This window comes from Lissotriton vulgaris, chromosome 2_1 (assembly GCF_964263255.1).
Source record: "Lissotriton vulgaris chromosome 2_1, aLisVul1.2, whole genome shotgun sequence".
Taxonomy (NCBI): domain Eukaryota; kingdom Metazoa; phylum Chordata; class Amphibia; order Caudata; family Salamandridae; genus Lissotriton; species Lissotriton vulgaris.
Window position 1 is genome coordinate 1534917473 of NC_141687.1, and position 21067 is coordinate 1534938539.

Genomic DNA, 21067 nt, shown 5'->3' on the forward strand with positions numbered 1-21067 from the left:
CAAAGGCACAACTAGTATCAAGCAAACTTTGCAATGGAGTTGTTGTAGGAGATTAGATTGAGTTTTTTGTTGAGTATGACACCCAGGGATTTTGTGCTGTCAACAATGATGGGTTTAATGTTAAGTAAATTCATCTGATCCATCCATTTTTTAACCGGGGGAGGAGAAAGTGAGGAGGAATTCAGTTTTGGAGGAATCAGTTGATGTGTTGACATCCAGTTTTGAATGGAGTCCAGAGTAGAGCTTAGGACGGAGAGATTGTGACTGGAGGCAACCTTGAAGTGGATTTGAGTGTTGCCTGCGTAGAGATAATAGTGGACCCCGGATTTACATAGGAGATTTCCCAGTGGGTGCAAGTATAGAGCCTTGAGGAACACCTTGACCTACCGCCAAAGGAGATATAAGACTGTTCGCTATTTTGATCATTTGGGATCTATCACAGAGGAAGGAAGAAAACAATTTAAGCACAGTGCCCTCCATGCCCATTCTCTGTTGAAGAGTTTAAGGAGAGTGTTGTGATTGACAGTGTCAAAGGCTGCAGAAAGGTCAAGGAGAATAAAAAGACAGGACCCCCCCCCCGAATCGAGTAGCCGCAGCACGTCATCAATCACTTACAGCAGGGCTGTTTCACTGCTGCAGTTTTGGATGAAGCCGGACAGAAAATTGTCAAGAAAATCATTGTCGTTGATATGACGAGAGAGTTCTTTCACGATACATCTTTCTGTGATCTTCGCAAGAAAGGGTAGGTTAGTGATGGGGCGGAAGTTGTTGATGTCATTCGCATCAGCAGTGGCTTTTTTAAGCAGAGGGGGTGACCTGCCCAGTTTTGAAGGGGACATGAAGGGAACCTTGACAGAGGGAGAGGTTGACCAGAGTGGTCCAATGGGTAAGAGAATGGGTATAGAAGTCAATGGCAATGGCACAGGGGATGGGGTCAAGAGAATGGTTGGGGGGCTTTGTTTTGAGGATGCAATTGAGGAGGGCATCTTCAGAGATGTGGTCAAAGTTCTGCCAAATGGCTAGTGATTTGCGCTCCTCTGGAAGGGTAGGATGAACGACCTGATCCACAAGTGATTTCACTTTTTCGTCAAAGAATACAGCAAAAAACCGCTGCTTTCTTTGTAGAATCCTCCAACTTAGAGGTTGGGGGAGAGCAGTTAGTATTCTTGATGAAATTAAAAAAAAATGTTGGGTCTATTTTTGGCTGAGTCAAGGAGGGTTCTGAAGTGCGACGCTTTCCCAAGGAAGATGTGCTTGTGGTACTTGGATCTTGCTGAACGAAGCATGGCCAAATTATCGGTGGAGGGCGCTTGCCTCCATTGTTTCCCAGGAATCTTAGGTGATGCAGCTGATTGCTGATTGAATTCACCTGCCCAGACCCCACTCGCGGGCTCCTTTCTGCTCCCCTGCAGTCATGGTGGTGAAGGTGTGGACCACATTGTCGGGATGTTAGCAGCGCTGTTGATTTACAAAAGGGGGTGGTGATGAACAGAGTGTCTGAATTGAGCAGACCACTCTTACCCAGTCCAAGGATCAGGGCTTGATCCATCACCGTTATTTATCTCACTGCCCCATCCCAGCTCAGAACCTGGCTATATGCAAATCAGTCTGTCCCTGGCCCAGTGCATCATGGGAACAGGGCAGACTAAACTACCAAGCCAATTCTTTACCAGAAAGGAGACAAGCTACCGGGGACCGGTTTCTGGCATTTCAGGCTCTTCGGCCCGGCTTGCTTGAATCCTGATGGAGCAGTGAGAAAGGGACTCATGTCTGAGTATACCCTGCCACACCTATAGTGGCCAAAATCGATTTACAAAAGGGGGTGGTGATGAACAGAGTGTCTGAATTGAGCAGACCACTCTTACCCAGTCCAAGGATCAGGGCTTGATCCATCACCGTTATTTATCTCACTGCCCCATCCCAGCTCAGAACCTGGCTATATGCAAATCAGTCTGTCCCTGGCCCAGTGCATCATGGGAACAGGGCAGACTAAACTACCAAGCCAATTCTTTACCAGAAAGGAGACAAGCTACCGGGGACCGGTTTCTGGCATTTCAGCCTCTTCGGCCCGGCTTGCTTGAATCCTGATGGAGCAGTGAGAAAGGGACTCATGTCTGAGTATACCCTGCCACACCTATAGTGGCCAAAATCGATTTACAAAAGGGGGCTCCTTTCTGCTCCCCTGCAGTCATGGTGGTGAAGGTGTGGACCACATTGTCGGGATGTTAGCAGCGCTGTTAGCAGCCTTCAAATCGGCAATGGAGGCATGCTGACTCTCTTTTTGGTGGTTAGCTCACTTCGAAATGACTCAACACATGTTTCACTGCTGCCACACGCTCTTATCGTTGAGAGAGGGGGTTGTAAGGTGAAATACCTGCCTCTGTACTATTTCGGGCTGACATCAAGAAGGTGGTGGTGAAGGTGCGGCTTGATCTAGCCATGCTCCTTGACAGTCCGTGGAGTGGGGGGCCCTCAAAGGTCAGTAGCTGGGAACGATTGACCTGCTGGGAAACATCAGTGCCAGTTGACCAGGCATAATCCTCTGCCAACTCTACGGGGAACAGCTTTCACAGGACTGAGTTTTCTGAAAGTCATGGAGCTCAAAATTGGGCTGGAGAACAAAGCAGTGCTGCCTGATTTTGAGATCCGTTACAAGCCCAAAGCTTTCCAAGTTCAAGCCTAAATTCAGCCCAGTACAGTCCAGTACCAGCCCAAAAGCCAGCCCAAAGTTGTAACCCTCAATGTATGCAAAAACATCCTTCAGAAACATTTTAAGGATGATGTTAATTACTATTTACCATGCTTACAGAGGCATGATCTATGCACTCTGTACTCTAGTCCAAATGTATATGAATAACTACTGATTTTTATGATTGGTTCCAACTTTGACCTTCTAACTAGCACTTTGATCAACACAAATCCAAACCTGAACCTGACACTACTGAACAAACTATACAAGAGCAGACCATAACCCATCTTAATGAAGTCAATGAAACCATTGAAACTTTCTGAGTAATGTAGCTCCTAAAGCAGTACATTTATTAGATCTTGCAGGAGTAACACAACCCAATGATACACGTATATAGAAACAACCCTGGGGTTAAAGCAATTCCAGCATAACCTGTTTTGCAAGCTTCATTGAGAGGAGTTCTCCCTCTAGTAAAATGTACAAAGGCAGAAAGGAGATAGTTACTTACTCTGACAAATTCCTTGCCCTTCAATCCAAAGTCCTTCAGTGTCACCACCTACTGTGAAAAGAACAGTTATACAGGACCTATGTCTTTGTCCTTGTGTTTCAGCAAAGACAAGAATAAAGCCCTCCATTTGGGCAAGTACCAGATGGGTTGGTCTGAAGACTAGATGAAACCAAAGCTGTTGGTCGAAAAGGACAAATACCTTGTTGCAGAAACCTTAGGTGATGCCCTTCCCCAACAACTCAGCACCAAAGCCCCCTCCAACTGTCCTATAAAATGCCATTCCTGTTCATCATTAGCGCTGTTCCTCTCTCATCACCCATGCCCTATGCAATCTCATTAGGCTATGCAGTTGCTTTAAACGTGTCATCCACCCACTGCTTCAAGTGGAGCAGATCCTAAAATGAATTTTGAAATAGGTCCCTAAGCAGCCCTATGGACATGCCTTCAAATTTAAAGGGAAAAGCTTTGATAAACTTCCCAATATCTACCCTAATGTAATCCACGTCAGCAAATCAGTCCCTTTTTACATTTCAATGTCATGTTTATTTCATCCTTCATAACCTAAGGGAATTTTCTTTTTCCAAATGTGTTGTATTGTGAACTGAGTGATCTCCAGGTGTTCTGGTGAGTTCTGGGTGTCGGTGGTTGGTAATGAAGGGGCAGTATTGAGGGTTCTGATGATGAAACTAGTGAGTTTCTTATAGTGCTTGCTAGAGGGTCATGAACACTGAAGTATTTAGAGTACATACACATCCAATCCTTGTCCTCTCTGCAGAGCATGCAAAATGACGGTCACTTGTAAACTGCACCCTTGCAGCAGAATCTGGGTTACAAAGAGTTTTCTATGCCCATCTGGGCAAGGTGAGGCCAGTGCTGTGGGGCCTTTTTCTCAGTCACATTTTTCTGAAAACCTCCATCTGCTTATATCTCATCATCAGCTATCTCATCAGTGCTAGCTTTCACTCTTACGTTCGTTATGCATTCCCTTTCATCAATGCCGGATATGTTAGCGATCGAGCTAAATTCAGAAGGAATTTTTGACCTGGGTTCAAGGCAGTGTGTTGGGTTCTTCTCAGTGGCATAATTAGACACAGGAACGTGTGTGAAGAAGAACCCACCTTTATTAAGTACATCCAGACAGCACAACAAAGATCCCCATCGAAAGCCCACTGGGAACTGCCAAAAAAACTCTGCAAAGTTCTGCAAGTGGCGGAGTGCAGTGCAAACTATGGTTTGTGCTGATCTGCCTGCTGCTTAAGTAGAAATTTTGCATGAGCGGTAGTTTGCACTTGCCAACTTACTGTTGGTGAACGCGAGTAAGGAAAAAACTCCCTTGCACTACTCAGGGCAGAGTTTAGTGTACTCTGGGAGCTCCACGGAGCATGGAATGCAGAAAATTCTGCACACTGTTGGCTGTCTAGCATAGCATTTGGACTTCAATCAAAACACATTGTCGTATCTCATCCTTTAATCAGTATAGTTCCCACGGCCTAAAACCTAATATGCCATTGCTTCTGCATCAGGGTACTCCCAATTTGGGCACTAGATTGGTTTTAAACAACTTTGCCAACTGTACTCTAATGGGATATTCCCTTCTTTGAGTCATTTCAGGGTCTTCCTCTCACATACCGGCATGGTTTCTGTAGGTATCTGCACCTTAGAGATGTTCTAGCCATTTACAAGCTAACAACACCTCCATGTGTCCCCATCTATTTTTGGAAGGGTTTATTCATCTATCCAAAGTTATATTAGCATTTTGTATAATATTTGTGTCTCTTGTGGATGTAATGAGCAAATGAACTAAGAATTTAGGCTTGACAGTGACAGAGGGGGATATTTGGGTCAGTATTCAGGTGGCCCAAGACATACTTTATGTCTCATGATTTTAGGTTCATTTTAAAGACCTTATATGATAAATATTTTACTCCCACAGATTGCCTAAAATGGGCCTTCCAGAAACCTCTGATTGCTTTCGCAGCTCAGCACCAGGGGCAAATGGTACTCATATGTTTGCCACTTGTTAACTACAATGGGAAGATGATTAAGATATAAAGCCCATTATGTTGGGCCATTCAAGCTCTATCCAGCACAACTGGGTTTTGATCTACCTTTGTGCAGTCTCAGTGGCTAGACTGTGCATCACCAGGGCCTGTCTGTAGAGAAATCCTCCTGTTCGCAGGGCTTAAGGCACAAGTTTGTTTTTGACTCTGAATTTACAATCATTCAACGTAATCCAAAAAGGTGAAAATTGAAAACGTGGGCTCCAGTTAGGGAAGGTTTTGCTCTTTGTATGCCCGGCTACCTATCGGTGATTTTAAATCATTAGGAAATTGTGTAAGTTGGGTCACTTAACTTTTTTTCTGTGGTATTTAGATTATGGTGGTATATCATTGCACTATCTTTGAAAAAAATCCATATGTTTATTACTGTTACTTAAATTAAATGAAATTATTGTCTTGCTTAATGCATTTTTATCTTTCGATAATAAAAAAGAAAATAATAATTAAGCAAATTTGAGGGTTCACAAACATTGAAAGAAAAAAAAGGGCTCACATTTTCTTTTTACCAAGCAGCAGTTGCATTTATCAGACGTTCAACAATACAGATGTTTCAAAATGTCTCCAATATCACTCCAGGGTTACATCGAAGTGGCTGTTGTATCTAATAATGATCTGCTAATAGATAAAGCTCATGAAACAGCTTTATTTACCACAGCAATGGCTTCCTATGCATGCATATACTATTCATGCACCGCAATGCAACTTGATTTTTTCTGTATCTCTTACATTTCATTCAGGTGCTAGCACAGACAAAGATTGTCAATTTCAGATAGATCACATGAACACACATATGCACTCTTCTGTATCACCTGATCCTACTTGTATGATCCCGGCTACTTACCAATGCAGCCTGGGTATTACTTATAAGTTCCCAATGGCGAATAAGGAAATTAGAACTTAGATAAGTACATGGGAATCCCAAACATACAAACTAAATAATTGACACATTGTCTATCTCAGCCTTTTACTTTACACATATTTCACTACACATGGCACACTATCATAATTTTCTCTTTAGAATCACTGCCCAATAATCCGTCTTTCTTCGAAGACTAAACAAATGGAAAATTGTGAGCCATCAAAAGGCACAACTCCTTAGTAACTGCCAGATAAAGTGACAGATAAGGGGGTTAAGGGGATTACCAGGTGTCAGTATGAAAGCAACCCCAGTGTACTCAATGACTTTAAAACACAAGTATGAACAAGTAAGAAAAAGCCTACTGCCATAAATATAAATCATACATATTATATCTCAGTGAATCTATCACTATTACAATAAGATATTTATCCACACACTCTCTTGTTTTAACAGGTAAGTGGAATCATGAGCTCATAACTTCTAGAAAAGTAGACACTTTAATCTATATAATATGTACAATCATCTTACTCTTTGACTTACATTGTCACTCAAATACAATGACAGTACTAAGGTCTTCAAGAAGGATCATAAAATCCTCTATAGAAGGTTTATTAGATACTGAAGATGCACTCCACACACTCAACCCAGGCTGCAACAACAACTGCAAGCTAGCATCACCAGCCGACACCCATGGACCCTTCAGCTGTCATCGCTGCCGGCACACCTGCAGCACCGCCAAGAACACGGATCCAGCACAACCCGCCCACAAGAACACAACCGAACCGAAGACCCTGCAATGCATCCTCCTCAACATCCGATCCCTCCACAAACACGCAACAGAAATCTGGGACCTCCTCGACAGAACCACCCCAGACGTAGCATTCTTTACCGAAACCTGGACCAACACCACCTCGGGACCGGACATCGCCATCGCCATCCCCCAAGGATACAAGATCTCCAGGAAGGACCGCCCCATCCACCCAGGAGGAGGAATCGCCATCGTCCACAAATCCAGCCTCCGCCTGAGCACACTCCCTGACGAGTCCACAGAACTGATGGAACACCTTCACTTCAAGATACTGGCCAGCCCCACCGCCGCCCTCCGAGGAACCCTCATCTACCGACCCCCTGGAACCCGCGGACCCTTCGCCAACTCCATCACGGACATTATCTCCCCGCAGGCCATCGCATCCACCAACTACACCCTGCTGGGAGACCTCAACTTCCACCTCGACAATCAACTGGACCCCAACACCACATCCCTCCTGGACAACCTCCACAACATCGGACTCCGCCAGATCGTGACCGAGCCCATGCACTCAGCAGGACACACCCTCGACCCCCTCTTCACTACAGGAAACTCCATCACCTTCAGCCACACCACCAAACTCCCATGGACCGACCATCGTTGCGTCCACTTCACCTTCAGAACACCCACCATCCACAGACACCAGCACCTGCTTCCACAAAGAAACTGGACCAAAATCACCGATGACCAGCTCACCTCCTCACTCAACAACTCCACCCCAACCATCGCGGAAAACGACGACCCCAACACCACAGCCCGAACCTTGCATAGATGGATCTCGGACAGCACCAACACCATAGCCCCCCTCAAGAAAAACAATACCCGTGCCAAGAAAGCCAGATGGTTTACCACCGAACTTCGAGAGCCCAGGCGCACATGCCGCCGCCTTAAAAAGGCCTGGAGAAACACCAAATCCACAGAAGCCCACAACAACTTCAGAGCCGCCACCAACGCCCACCATCAACTCATGAGAGAAACGAGGAAAAAAGCGATTGAAGACAGAATCTCCACCCACGCACACAACAGCAAGGAACTCTTCAGCATCATCAAGGAGTTCGCCCATCCCACCAGCGAGTCTACCGACATCCCTCCCTCACAAGACCTCTGCGACAAACTCAGCATCTTTTTCCACCACAAAATCAAGAGCATCTACGACAACTTCGACGAAAACAACCAACACACTGAACCCTCACCAACCACCAACCACCCCCGACACCCGGAAACCAGCGATTGATGACTGGACAGCCCTCACCACCGAAGACACACTGAAGACAATGAAGTCAATCCACTCAGGGGCCCCCACGGACCCCCGCCCCACCACATCTTCAACAGAGCCGCCAACACCATCGCACCCATGCTCCGCCAAACCATCAACTGCTCCCTGGCAACCGCCTCGTTCCCCGATGACTGGAAACACGCCGAGGTCAACCCCCTCCTAAAGAAACCCTCAGCGGACCCCACCGACCTCAAGAACTACAGACCCATCTCCCTGCTCCTGTTCCCAGCAAAAGTCATCGAGAAAGCCATCAACAGCCAACTCGCCACATTCATTGAAGAACACAACATCCTCAACTCCTCCAAACCCGGCTTCAGAAAAAACCACAGTACGGAAACCGCCCTCCTCGCCGCAACAGACGACATCCGCACCTTACTGGAAAAAGGAGAAACAGTAGCCCTCATCCTCCTCGACCTATCAGCGGCGTTCGACACAGTCTCCCACCGCACCCTAATACGCAGACTCTACGATGCAGGAATCCAGGACAAGGCCCTCGACTGGATCTGTTCCTTCCTCTCCGGCAGGACGCAGCGGGTCAGACTCCCCCCTTTCCTCTCGGACCCCACAAGGATCACCTGCGGAGTCCCCCAGGGCTCCTCCCTCAGCCCGACGCTCTTCAACGTCTACATGGCTCCACTTGCCCTCATCGTCAGAACCTACGGACTCAACATCGTGTCATATGCAGACGACACCCAGCTCATCCTCTCCCTATCCAACGAGCCCAACATCGCCAGACGCAACTTTCGAGAAGGCATGGAAGCCATCGCCAAATGGATGAAAAACAGCTGCCTTCAACTAAACACCAACAAAACAGAAGTACTCATCATGGGCCCAAACCCCGACGCCTGGAGCGACACCTGGTGGCCCACCGCCCTCGGAAACCCGCCAACCCCCACAGACCACGCACGCAACCTGGGAATCATCCTGGACTCCGAGCTCAAAATGGACCGCCAGATCAACTCTGTCTCATCTTCCTGCTTCCACACCCTCCGCCTCCTTCGTAATACCTTCAAATGGATCCCCCTCGAACACCGAAAGACAGTCACTCACGCCCTGGTCACCAGCAGACTCGACTACGGCAACGCACTCTACGCCGGAATAAACAAAAACCTCATCCGCAAGCTACAGAACATCCAGAACGCCGCCGCAAGACTGGTCTTCAACCTGCCAAAACACTGCCACATCTCCCAGCACCTGCGCACACTCCACTGGCTCCCCGTCGAGGCGAGAATCACCTTTAAGATGCTCACCCACGCACACAAGGCCCTCCACGGCACCGGACCAGCATACCTGAACAGCCGACTCAAATTCCACGCACCCCAAAGGACCCTACGATCAGCCCAGCTTTCCTACGCCGTGGTCCCCCGGACCAGAAAGACCAGATCGGGAGGCCGCTCCTTCTCCTTCCTCGCGGCCAAAGCATGGAACGCCCTTCCGCTCCACCTCAGACAGACAACATCGCTCCCCATCTTCGCAAGAAACCTCAAAACCTGGCTCTTCGACAGACCCCCTCCTTGATGGAATGGAACCTGCACCCCAAACAACCCACCCACCCCACCCCCCAACCCCTAGCACCTTGAGACCCTGACGGGTGAGTAGTCGCGCTTTAACAAACTCCTGATTGATTGATCAGCAGCTCTTGAACAGTGTTCCAACATAGATCAAGTTAATACTCTAAATTAGGAGTTTGTGTATTTCCCTCTTTGTAAATATGTCCTAACATTAATAAAAGCAACTACGTTTCTGACTGTTTCCTTCATCTTCTTTTATCAGGCCAGGCAACATCCTGGCAATGGCACCACCACAGTCTGATATTGCACTTCAGAAATCCTTTCAATGGCAAGCACCAAAATCCCTCAAGCGCAATTTCAACCTTAGCAGGATTTAAAGCACACTACCTGCATGAAGGATATCCAAAGTGGATTTCTGGAGCCAACAGGCAGCTCTCACACATTCACTCTATTCTCACCCTGCTTTGCAAACAAAATTTAACCACACATGCAACACTGATGTAGTCAAATATACAGTTGATGGGGAGTGGCAGACCGTTTACTACAGGACACTTTACCGCTTTAGCAATGTTGCATTAAATGCTATGTGTGAACATTTCATATTAAAAGAGTCGAACTATTTGGTAACTCAGTGGTACGTGAGTATTGGGGTTGCTGTAAAATGATGTATGAAACCCTATGCAATGCTCGTGAGAGTATGCCTGTGGAAAAACAATCGTTTTTGATGTTAACCACAAAGGGGGATTGTCTAGACGTTTGAGTCCGACACGGAGCCCTGTTCCTTCTGCTGTGGGCCCCTCTCTCTTTTTACCTTTCAAAATGAGAATATGACCAGAGAATCTCTACTTGAGAAACTCATAACAGAGATGCAAACTCTCTAAAGCCCTGCAGCAGACAATTCGCATCACACAACAATGCAGAAGGCAGAAAATTGTGGTTATAAAACACTTGTGACAAATTGTGACCTGTAAAGCATTTTAAGAACAGACCTATGTACAAATAGGTCTATTCTTCACATTTCAAATTGTAGTGGATCATATTCCAACCTAGCTCATGCACATCAATAATGTAGTTTTTCAAATTGTGATTAGTTACAATTGGAGGTCATCACATGTCTGTGATTGCTTTTGAAAGCTTTTGTTTTTTAATGAAAAACATTTTTCTAAAATGGTACTGTGTTTAAAAATAAGTTACTTGTTTTCAAAGTATGTCTGAGAGTTGGCAGTGGTCCTACTTTCCAACAAACTTGTTTTTAAATCACAAAGGGCTAGCCGACCCAAAATGTGTCATTCAATTTTGTAAATTCATTAGCACCTTACCTCAGGAGTAAATATTTCAATGTTTTGCAACTGGATTCCAGTCCAAAGGATTGATACACATCATACTGATTCATTATTTGGAAGGGACACCTGTTACATTTGACTTTCTAATAGCAAATTGGTTTGGGATTGAAATCTTATTTTAGGAGTCAGTAAAAATTAATTGACTCCTAAAACAGGATGCATACATAAGAAAAATATTTTTTGCAGTTGCAAGTTCTATGAAATGGAGTGTTTACAGCCCTAAAAATGCTTAATATTTCTAGCTCTTATTCTTTCATGCACACTGAAAACGCTTTGTGATTTGAGCCTCCGGTGTCCAGTCCGCATTAAAGTATGGATTATTCAGACTGTCCGGGTGAGAAGTGTTGATATAACCAAGGTCCCACCATACGATAAAATATAGTCATCAACAAAATAACAAAATGATCCTTGATGATGATATATAAAGAATCCCTTTCACAAAGATCACATGCCTGGGTGACATTGAACAAATATAACGTTTTTAAAACACAGTCCTATTTAGAAACTTGTTGGTCTATGAAGTTAACATTTTGTTTTATTAGAGTAGGATTTGGGCTTCTCGCAGGCCTGTCTCATGGGATGCCTTGGCTCTGTACAACAAAAACCACGAGCTGCAGGCTATTCAAAAATGGAGAAGAAAACATCATTCATTTAGTTTGTTAATTCCCAGTATTATTGGAAGAAAGAAGGGGGCTTTTAAAGATGGCTTTTAATAAACAAGAAATATGTACATGTAGACAAGCTGTAATAGCATGTTTTAAAACACGAGACATAGCCCTAAATTCCACTTTTACAAAATTTCTTATACTTGCAAATAGGAAACTGGAATCTTACGATCCTATTTTAGTTTAACTTCATTGCATTTATTTGTCGAATAATTTAATTGAAATGCCAAAATTGTTTAAAATGAGAAGCACATTTGCACTTTAAGATTTGTACTTGAAGAACTACTCGGTGGAGACAAGGAAGAGGAACAGTGTTCTATTTTGAACAATTGCAGAATTTTTAGGTGGGCAATTTGTGATTTTTATAACTGTAATTTGAAAGAATTTTTAGGTGTGTAACGTGATTTAAAAAAATATTTGTATTGCATAATATGTTGTCTTTTATGACCATCTATTGTATGAATTTAATTAATATAATAATAGAAAACTTACTTACTTACATATCACACAATAGAAGAAAGTACGACAGAATTAACAGCAGGCTGGTAACCATGAGCCCAATACCGACAGAGAGGTAACAAGAGTTAGCAGAGCTTGTTAAAATGAACTGATCGGTGCATAAAAAAGTGCTACATTCTCGTTAATTATGACACGCAGAGTTCATGGTTTGACAGAAACATGTATAGCAAAATAGCTTTTATCTTACATGTCACAGCAGGTTCTAAGGGGCCCATTAGGATAGCGGGCAGACTTTGTCCGCCCGCCAACCCGACGTAAAACGGGACCACCCGCCATAAGGGTGGCGGTCCCGTGGGGGCCATTAGGATGCACCCGCCACACAGGCGGGCGCATCCTGCATTTTTAACATTGCGGCGGGGGTGCTGAAAGCATCGCCCGCCGCAATGCTAAAAATGCACATTGGGCACTTCAATGCACAATGTGACAGGCACCGTGCGGTGCCTGTCACGTTGTACAGTGAAGTGCAGGGGGGTACCATAGGTACCCATCATGTGCACCCCCCACCCCTGGAGTCCCTGAGGGCCCGCAAAGGGCCCCACAAGACATTCCTGCATGCCTTTCCATGGCGGCATTGCCGCCAGGGAAAAGCTTGTCCCTGTCTTCACCCTAATATGGATGGCGGTGTCTAACAAACACTGCCACCATATGAAATCCTTTTCCGCCCGGTCAACTCCTTGACCGGGCGGAAAAGGGACTGACTTTCCATCCGCCACGGTCCCCCTGCCATAGTAATATGGTGGGGCGAAATGGGTGGAGGGCGGGGAAGGATATCGGGCGGGCGGTGGCGAACCGCCCGACATCCTAATGGGGCCCTAAATGTCAAAACTTCCATCCAAAAATGTGCCAATTCTTTTTCACAGTTCCATGATGGTCATATTTGTGACTCTCTGGTCTGACTTCCAAACTTTAGGATAAAAAAAAATATGTAGACCAAAGGCGATAGGAATTTAAGATGCATGGATGGATAGAACAGTTTAAGGGGTATACAGGAAAACATATATAAAATAGTGATATAGACGGAGAAGCAGAAGAGTGCAACAGTAGGGAAAGCATTGGATAGCGTAGGGGTAAAAATTACTATTCCCACTCCAGAGAGTGCAACAGTAGGGAAAGCGTTGGATAGCGTAGGGGTAAAAATTACTATTCCCACTCCAGAGAGTGCAACAGTAGGGAAAGCATTGGATAGCGTAGAGGTAAAAATTACTATTCCCACTCCAAAGAGTACAACAGTAGGGAAAGCTTTGGATAGCGTAGGGATAAAAATTACTATTCCCACTCCAGAGAGTGCAACAGTAGGGAAAGCTTTGGATACCGTAGGGGTAAAAAATACTATTCCAACTCCAGAGAGTGCAACAGTAGGGAAAGTGTTGGATAGTATAAGGGTTAAAATAACATACTTATAAATAAACGACTTTTGTAATTATAAATAAATTAACTATTAAATAAATATAAACCATATACAATACCTATACTTATTTATAAAACACATGCTTAGCAAAATATATTTTTCCTAAAATTAATGTAAAATAATACCATTTATTAATATTTAATTATCAATTAATAAATAATTATCAATTTAATTATAAACAATACAATTAGTTTTAATACATTGTTAATTAATTAAATTTACTTTACTTCCCACCATATTTCCCTATAAAACAACTACCCATAATATAACACATTTATCCTATAATGATTTAATGAAAAATGATTAGTAAATAATTAAAATTAATTAACTATTAATTAAAATTAATATAATTTATTTCATAATTCCTACGAATTATTAATTAATTAACCTTAATTAAATTACTCCCCACCCTATTCCCCTATAAACCCACATCCCGCTACAGAAAATATATATCAATTAATCAATTAATTTAATTTTTTCCAATTAATTATTAATAATTAGCAAGTAATTATAATTAATTAATTAATCCTACTAATTATTAATCAACTTACCATAATTAAATTACTTCCCACCCTATTCCCCTATAAACCCACAACCCGCTACAGAACATATATATCAATTAATAAATAAATAAAAAAATTCCTATTCATTTCAATTAATTACCAATTAATGATAATTTATTAATTAATCCTACTAATTAATAATCAATTTACCATAATTAAATTACTTCCCACCCTATTCCCCTATAAACCCACAACCCGCTCCGGTACTAAAACATACAATTTTCTTATAAATTACTTTATTATTATATAAAATTAATACACATATAATAGTAATTATTTTAAATACTTAAATTAAACATATAACACATACATTATAAAAAACTATAAAATAATACAAATATCGATATTAGTGTCATCGAAATTAGTAACATCGATATATATGCTATCGATATTACTAACTTCGATATTACTTACATCGATATTAAGAATTTCGATATTACTTACCTTGGGTCGATATTCTGTCCTACGATATTCTTGACTTCGATATTATGCTCCTTCGATATTTCAGACTCGATATTATGGTAGGTCGATATTTCCAACTCGATATTTTGACTGTGTACCACCCCTTTTTGTGGCCGCAAACGGGAGATCCTCCTGTGTGACCACAAAAAAGGGTAATGGCATGTACAACTGCAATTTTGCAAGTCACAGACTCGCCAAATAGAATTGGTGACTCCTGCCATTAGGAAGGGTTGTCACTTCCTAAAAGTGAGTCACCATGCCATGTACAAGTGTTTTGCAACCGCATTTTCAGTCAAAACACTTGCACTTTACCACCTACTTCAAGTAGGTGGTAAACCACTGGCAAACAGAAAGGGGTGCCCAGGGGACCCCTTTACCTTTGTGAATATGGAAAGGAAATATTTTTTAAGAGCAGGCGTGGTCCAGGGACCAGCCTGTGCTTAAATGCAGGAAACTGAAAAGTTTCAGTTTTCTTTTTTAAATGCATCCCATTTTCCTTTAAGGAAAACGGGCTGCATTTTTAAAAAAAAAACGACTTTATTTAAAAAGCAGTCCCAGGCATGGTGGTCTGCTGTCCCCAGCAGGCCACCAGCCTTGAGATTGCTGGTCATTCCCAATGGGGCTGGAAATTGTGACAGCCTGATTATTATTCATAAGGCATGCAATTTGCGACCCATTGGGACACTGAGACACTTTTGTACATCCCAATTTGCGAGTTGCATTTAGTTCAACTATCTCGATAAATGGATAGATCTAGGAATATTCCAAATGTAAAGTGTGCTACTTTTTCAACATGTTCTTAAATAAATGCAGGGTGTAATGGTTAGCTCATCTTTGGAATGGATTGCTGCATGTATCAGTGAATTACATTTTTGTCATTGTTTTCAGGAGCACGTGGCCTGAGAAGGAAAAGAAGATGCGAGCAACAGTGAAACAAGTTCTTAAATGTGATGTACTCGAAAGCTAGCCCTTGGGACCAATCACCTTGCCCCAGGCGGACTGCCTGCTCAGCCTGCTATGCCTGGAATCTGCATGTCAAGATATGGCCTCTTTCGATCGTGCCCTGAAGAATATTTCATCGCTCTTAAAGATAGGAGGGCATTTAGTGCTAGGAGGGGTTCTCGGCTGTGTAACCTGGATGTCTGGTGAAATAGAATTCCCTGGCCTGTGTCTGGATGAGGACCTTCTCAGGAACTCTCTGGCAACGAATGGGTATGTTATCAGGGAGCTGGAGCTAGATCCTGTGGCTGGAAAGTGCAATAAGAGCATTTGTAACTATGACGCTAATTTTTTTATAGTTGCCCAAAAATTAAAAGCAGTCTAATGCACTGTCCCAAAAGCCCACAGGCCACTGGGATTCTGTAACATTTCTAGCAAACACTATATGAGACCCTACAATTGGACATTCTTTATCACTCGGGAGGCAAAGATGGTGAAAGGGAACATTTGTGTAAGTCACATAAACGTTTGAGCAGGCTTCTTCATATCTATTTGTTTATTACATTAAGGGATTTTCAAATTTAGAAAACATTTAATCGTTGAATGCTTCCTTGTTTTGATCAGATCAATGTGTGTATTACCCTACAGAGAAAATGAAATTGATTAATAAATAAAATCATCATGAATCCAATTCTTTAATGCCTATTAGAGGAATATAACGTGATCATGGAGCAAAATAAATTAGCTTAATAATTATTCATGGTCTCAGGGACTTAACGGTGCGTGTTTTCCATCCACAAGGGCAATCATAATTTCACACCTAGAACCTCATTGTGCTACCCAATATTTAGTGGTGTTCTATCCCTCCCAAAATTTCAGTACCAAATAAAGGCCATTCCATGATATTCAGTCTATATTGGGGAATAACATGCAGACATGGGAACACTCTGGGGCATATGTACAAGCCCCTATCGCCACCACAACGTAACTTTTACGAAAGTTGCAGTGGCGATAGGGGCTGGGTCTTATGTACAAGGCAACGTTTAACCACTTACCATGGCTCAACTCTGCCTTGTACATAACGCCCCCTTTCACAATGTGGTTAGCGTGAAAGGGGTGTGCAGTGGGTGTTGCAGTGTGTGTTCCACAGCAACACCCATAGTTTTTGACACTGCCCCTTATGTACAAGGGTGGCTTACATAGGAGGCAGTGCTAAACTTTAGACCAGGAAATTCCTGGTCCTAAGTTGGCGAAATAACGAGAAATGCATTATTTTGCCTCCTTTTTGCTTTTTCCACATGTGCTGTCTTGTGCAGCACACAAAAAGCTAAATGCCATGGTTTGTTTATGTACAAGAAGGTGTCCCTTCCTGTATGTAAACAGGCCTTTTAAAAAATGCCATTTTGTAACTTTCATGTGTGCTGCATGAAGCAACACACATAAAAGTTACAAATGGCATTTGAGGATTGCTTATGTGCAGGAAGCGACCGACACCTTCCTACACATAACTAATCCTCCCCTGCACACAGACACTCTTGCACTCTGGTGCTAGTTTCCCTTTGTTGGCGCTAAGTTGTTAAACTTAGCACTATCGCAGGGGGAAACCTAAGGCTGCACCACATTCTTGTAAATATGGTGCTGCCTTGTGTTTCAGAAGTTGCAGAGCTTGTTGTTAAGCGAAGGTGGCTAACCACACTCTCCGCCACTTCCTAGTACATATCCCCCTCTATCTTTTTCCTAATGAAATTCCCCCATCTAGCCCAAATAACAGGTCGTTTGGCACTGAAATTGACTATCTGCTATGGCCAAGTAGCAAATGGTGGTGGTGTCTAAATCCAAGCTCCAGAAGTGCCCTGGCAATGATCCTGTTTTCAAAGCACTCCAAAAGAACACATGTAACTTTCTATTTTGCACCAGTTAACCATTGCCAGTTTCTCAGAATACCTCAGCACATTTTTGAGTTTTCGTGGTTACCTTTGAACCTCAATAAAAAGCTGCTGCACAGGGCAGCCACTGACACCCATACACGTAGATACCTTTTCAATAATTTAAAGAAAAAGGTAAGTTGACTTTGGATCTGGTTCTCTCTACATATAGCATGAGCAGAAGCTCCCTGAGAAAACTTAGGGCCAGATGTACGAATGGATGTTCAGGTCAAAAAGGGGAATTCAGCCCTTTTGTGACCGGAAATTAGGTCAAGGGAATGTACTAACCCTATTTTTTGATTCCCTAATCAATTAGTGACTCGCAAAATAGGGACAGCGAATCGCTATTAGGAAGGGGCATGCAAGGGCGTCCCTTGCTAATTGCGACTCAAAAACCTATGTATGAATGTTCTCGCAATTTAACACCCTTCTTAGAAGTGGTAAGGCACTCACAAACGGGAAGGGGTCGCAGAGGTTTCATTTTTATTTTTTAAATGTTTGCAGTTTTCCTTTGAGGAAAAAAGGCTGCATTTAAAAAAAACTGCTTTATTGAAAAAGCAGTCCCAGACATGGTGGTCTGCTGACCCCAGCAGGCCACCATCCCTGAGAGTGCCAGCCATTCCCAATGGGGTTTGCGAATTGCCACAGCCTCATTAATATGAGGAATGCAATTTGCAACCCCATTAGAAATCGCAAACAGTGTCTCAGACACTGTTGTACATAGCACTTTTTTGACTCGCAAATTGCGACTTGCCAGTGGCAAAATTCTATGGTCGTACATCTGGTCCTTAATGAATTACACAAAATAGTTGTAATTCGCAGACACAACAATTGATTTGCAAATCCAAAATTGTCCTGTTTGGGACTTTTTATACAAGATCTGATCCAATCAGATGCTTACTGGAGAATTTACATTTCATATGAACATTTCAGTGGGAAGCATCTTTTATTGACCTTCACTAATAATTGCAATTACGTTGTTAGTTGATAAAGGGGTCAGCTGCAAATACATGCACTGATTCAGTATGTGTTATTGGTCACTAAAATTTATTTTTATACTTTTGGGCTGATTGTAGTCATCAGTAAGGAGATGCTGTTCCTGACACTCTAACATAAACAGACAAGGCACCAATTGTAGGGTTTATTAGTGTTTATTCAATGTGCTTAAGTGAACTCTTCTGATCAATGATCTATTGTTGTAAGTTTGGCCTCTGTCATTCTATTTCTGTTAGAGTTCAATGCTGTTCAATGGGGCCCCAACCTAGACTAGGGATGGTGCATCCATAAAACATGGATAGGCATCAGCGGTAGGGTGCCAACAAGGGGTGATTCACCTTTAAATAAAATTAAAGTCCACATACAGCCTTTTTGTTAAGGCACTGGAGTGATCTATCTGGCAAAATACTATTTGTCATAACTTAGGACAACATATACCGTAAATGAAGTCAGTCTGGAACTAACAAGATGATGTCCCTTAGGTGAGAGCGACTTCACAGCATTTGGGGTGGACGTCAAAATGACTCACTGTAATTTGGAGAGAGTTACATTAAAAGGCCTTGTCTACGTGTCTCATTTGGAAAGGTGGTGTTTCTGACAAGACTCATCAGAGGAGGGGAATTTGCATGCCAGATTCCATCCAAGCACACTGTCAGGCATGCTTTGCATGGATAGACTGGCAGAACTATGAGCACCTGGAGGTCTTTAAAAGATGACATTGTTCTGTCTTTGTCAAAAAGGCACAGTTTTGGATCTAGGTGGTCCTTATCACACCGACTGGTATGCCTGAGTACTCGCAGACCAGCCAGCCAGGGTCACTTTCTACAAGAACCTCAACCCATTGTTCGGCATTTAGCCTCATCAGTAGTTTTATATATGTATATATATATATATCAAAGCTCCAGGTTGCCCGCAGGTATGGACACACTCCGCCAGCAGTTAGCTTCAAGCTTTGATAAGGTAAGACTGCTGCTGCATTCCGATATACTTTCAGCCATGTCGATGTTGGCCTGACGCGTTTCTGAGCTTACTGCTCTCATCAGAGGCTCGACATATTCATGTGCCGCATCTGACACGCCCTCTCAGTTACCATTAATTGACCGCCCTCCAATTGCTTACTCCAATGAGTTTGATGCTTGCTGGGCCATGTAGTTCATGTCAGATGTTCATTTCAAAACCCTGTGATGGGCCTCAGAATGAGTAACAGTCTTAAATCCTGTAACCTGTTGGCTCACAAAATGAGCTCCTCGTGATTCGAAGCCCTGTGACCCCCTCTGTTCCCGGGGTGGTGCAATCCCTTACGGCCGGGCGGCCGCGTGTAATATCAAAGCTCCATGTTGCCCGCAGGTATGGAGGCACTCCGCCAGCAGTTAGCTTCAAGCTTTGATAAGGTAAGACTGCTGCTGCATTCCGATATACTTTCAGCCATGTCGATGTTGGCCTGACGCGTTTCTAAGCTTACTGCTCTCATCAGAGGCTCGACATATTCACGTGCCGCATCTGACATGCCCTCTCAGTTACCATTAATTGACTGCCCTCCAATTACTTACTCCAATGAGTTTGATGCTTGCTGGGCCATTTAGTTCATGTCAGATGTTCATTTCAAAACCCTGTGATGGGCCTCAGAATGAGTAACAGTCTTAAATCCTGTAACCTGTTGGCTCACAAAATGAGCTCCTCGTGATTCGAAGCCCTGTGACCCCCTCTGTTCCCGGGGTGGTGCAATCCCTTACGGCCGGGCGGCCGCGTGTAATATCAAAGCTCCAGGTTGCCCGCAGGTATGGACGCACTCCGCCAGCAGTTAGCTTCAAGCTTTGATAAGGTAAGACTGCTGCTGCATTCCGATATACTTTCAGCCATGTCGATGTTGGCCTGACGCGTTTCTGAGCTTACTGCTCTCATCAGAGGCTCGACATATTCACGTGCCGCATCTGACACGCCCTCTCAGTTACCATTAATTGACCGCCCTCCAATTGCTTACTCCAATGAGTTTGATGCTTGCTGGGCCATGTAGTTCATGTCAGATGTTCATTTCAAAACCCTGTGATGGGCCTCAGAATGAGTAACAGTCTTAAATCCTGTAACCTGTTGGCTCACAAAATGAGCTCCTCGTGATTCGAAGCCCTGTGACCCCCTCTGTTCCCGGGGTGGTGCAATCCCTTACGGCCGGGCGGCCGCGTGTAATATCAAAGCTCCAGGTTGCCCGCAGGTATGGACGCACTCCGCCAGCAGTTAGCTTCAAGCTTTGATAAGGTAAGACTGCTGCTGCATTCCGATATACTTTCAGCCATGTCGATGTTGGCCTGACGCGTTTCTGAGCTTACTGCTCTCATCAGAGGCTCAACATATTCACGTGCCGCATCTGACACGCCCTCTCAGTTACCATAAATTGACCGCCCAGAGGGCTGTAGCGGTCGCCAGTAGGTATATATAGTTAGGATTTTTTCTCTATGGAACTTTTGAAAATTCTATGTCTAATAACTTTGGCGTTTGTGGACGGAATCGGCTGAAATTTTCAGGAAAATGGCACATTTTG

At 43.6% G+C, this 21067-nt stretch overlaps 1 protein-coding gene across 1 annotated transcript in view; it reads left to right on the top strand.

Moving 5' to 3' along the window:
* Positions 1–16301, top strand: part of LOC147732852 (indolethylamine N-methyltransferase-like) — a 50307-nt gene extending 34006 nt beyond the window's left edge. The window contains exon 3 of the mRNA XM_086957397.1: positions 15560–16301. Within this exon, the coding sequence (XP_086813523.1) occupies positions 15560–15638 (79 nt within the window). The 3' untranslated portion in view covers positions 15639–16301. The remainder of the gene's footprint in view (positions 1–15559) is intronic.
* Positions 16302–21067: the final 4766 nt, after the last annotated feature.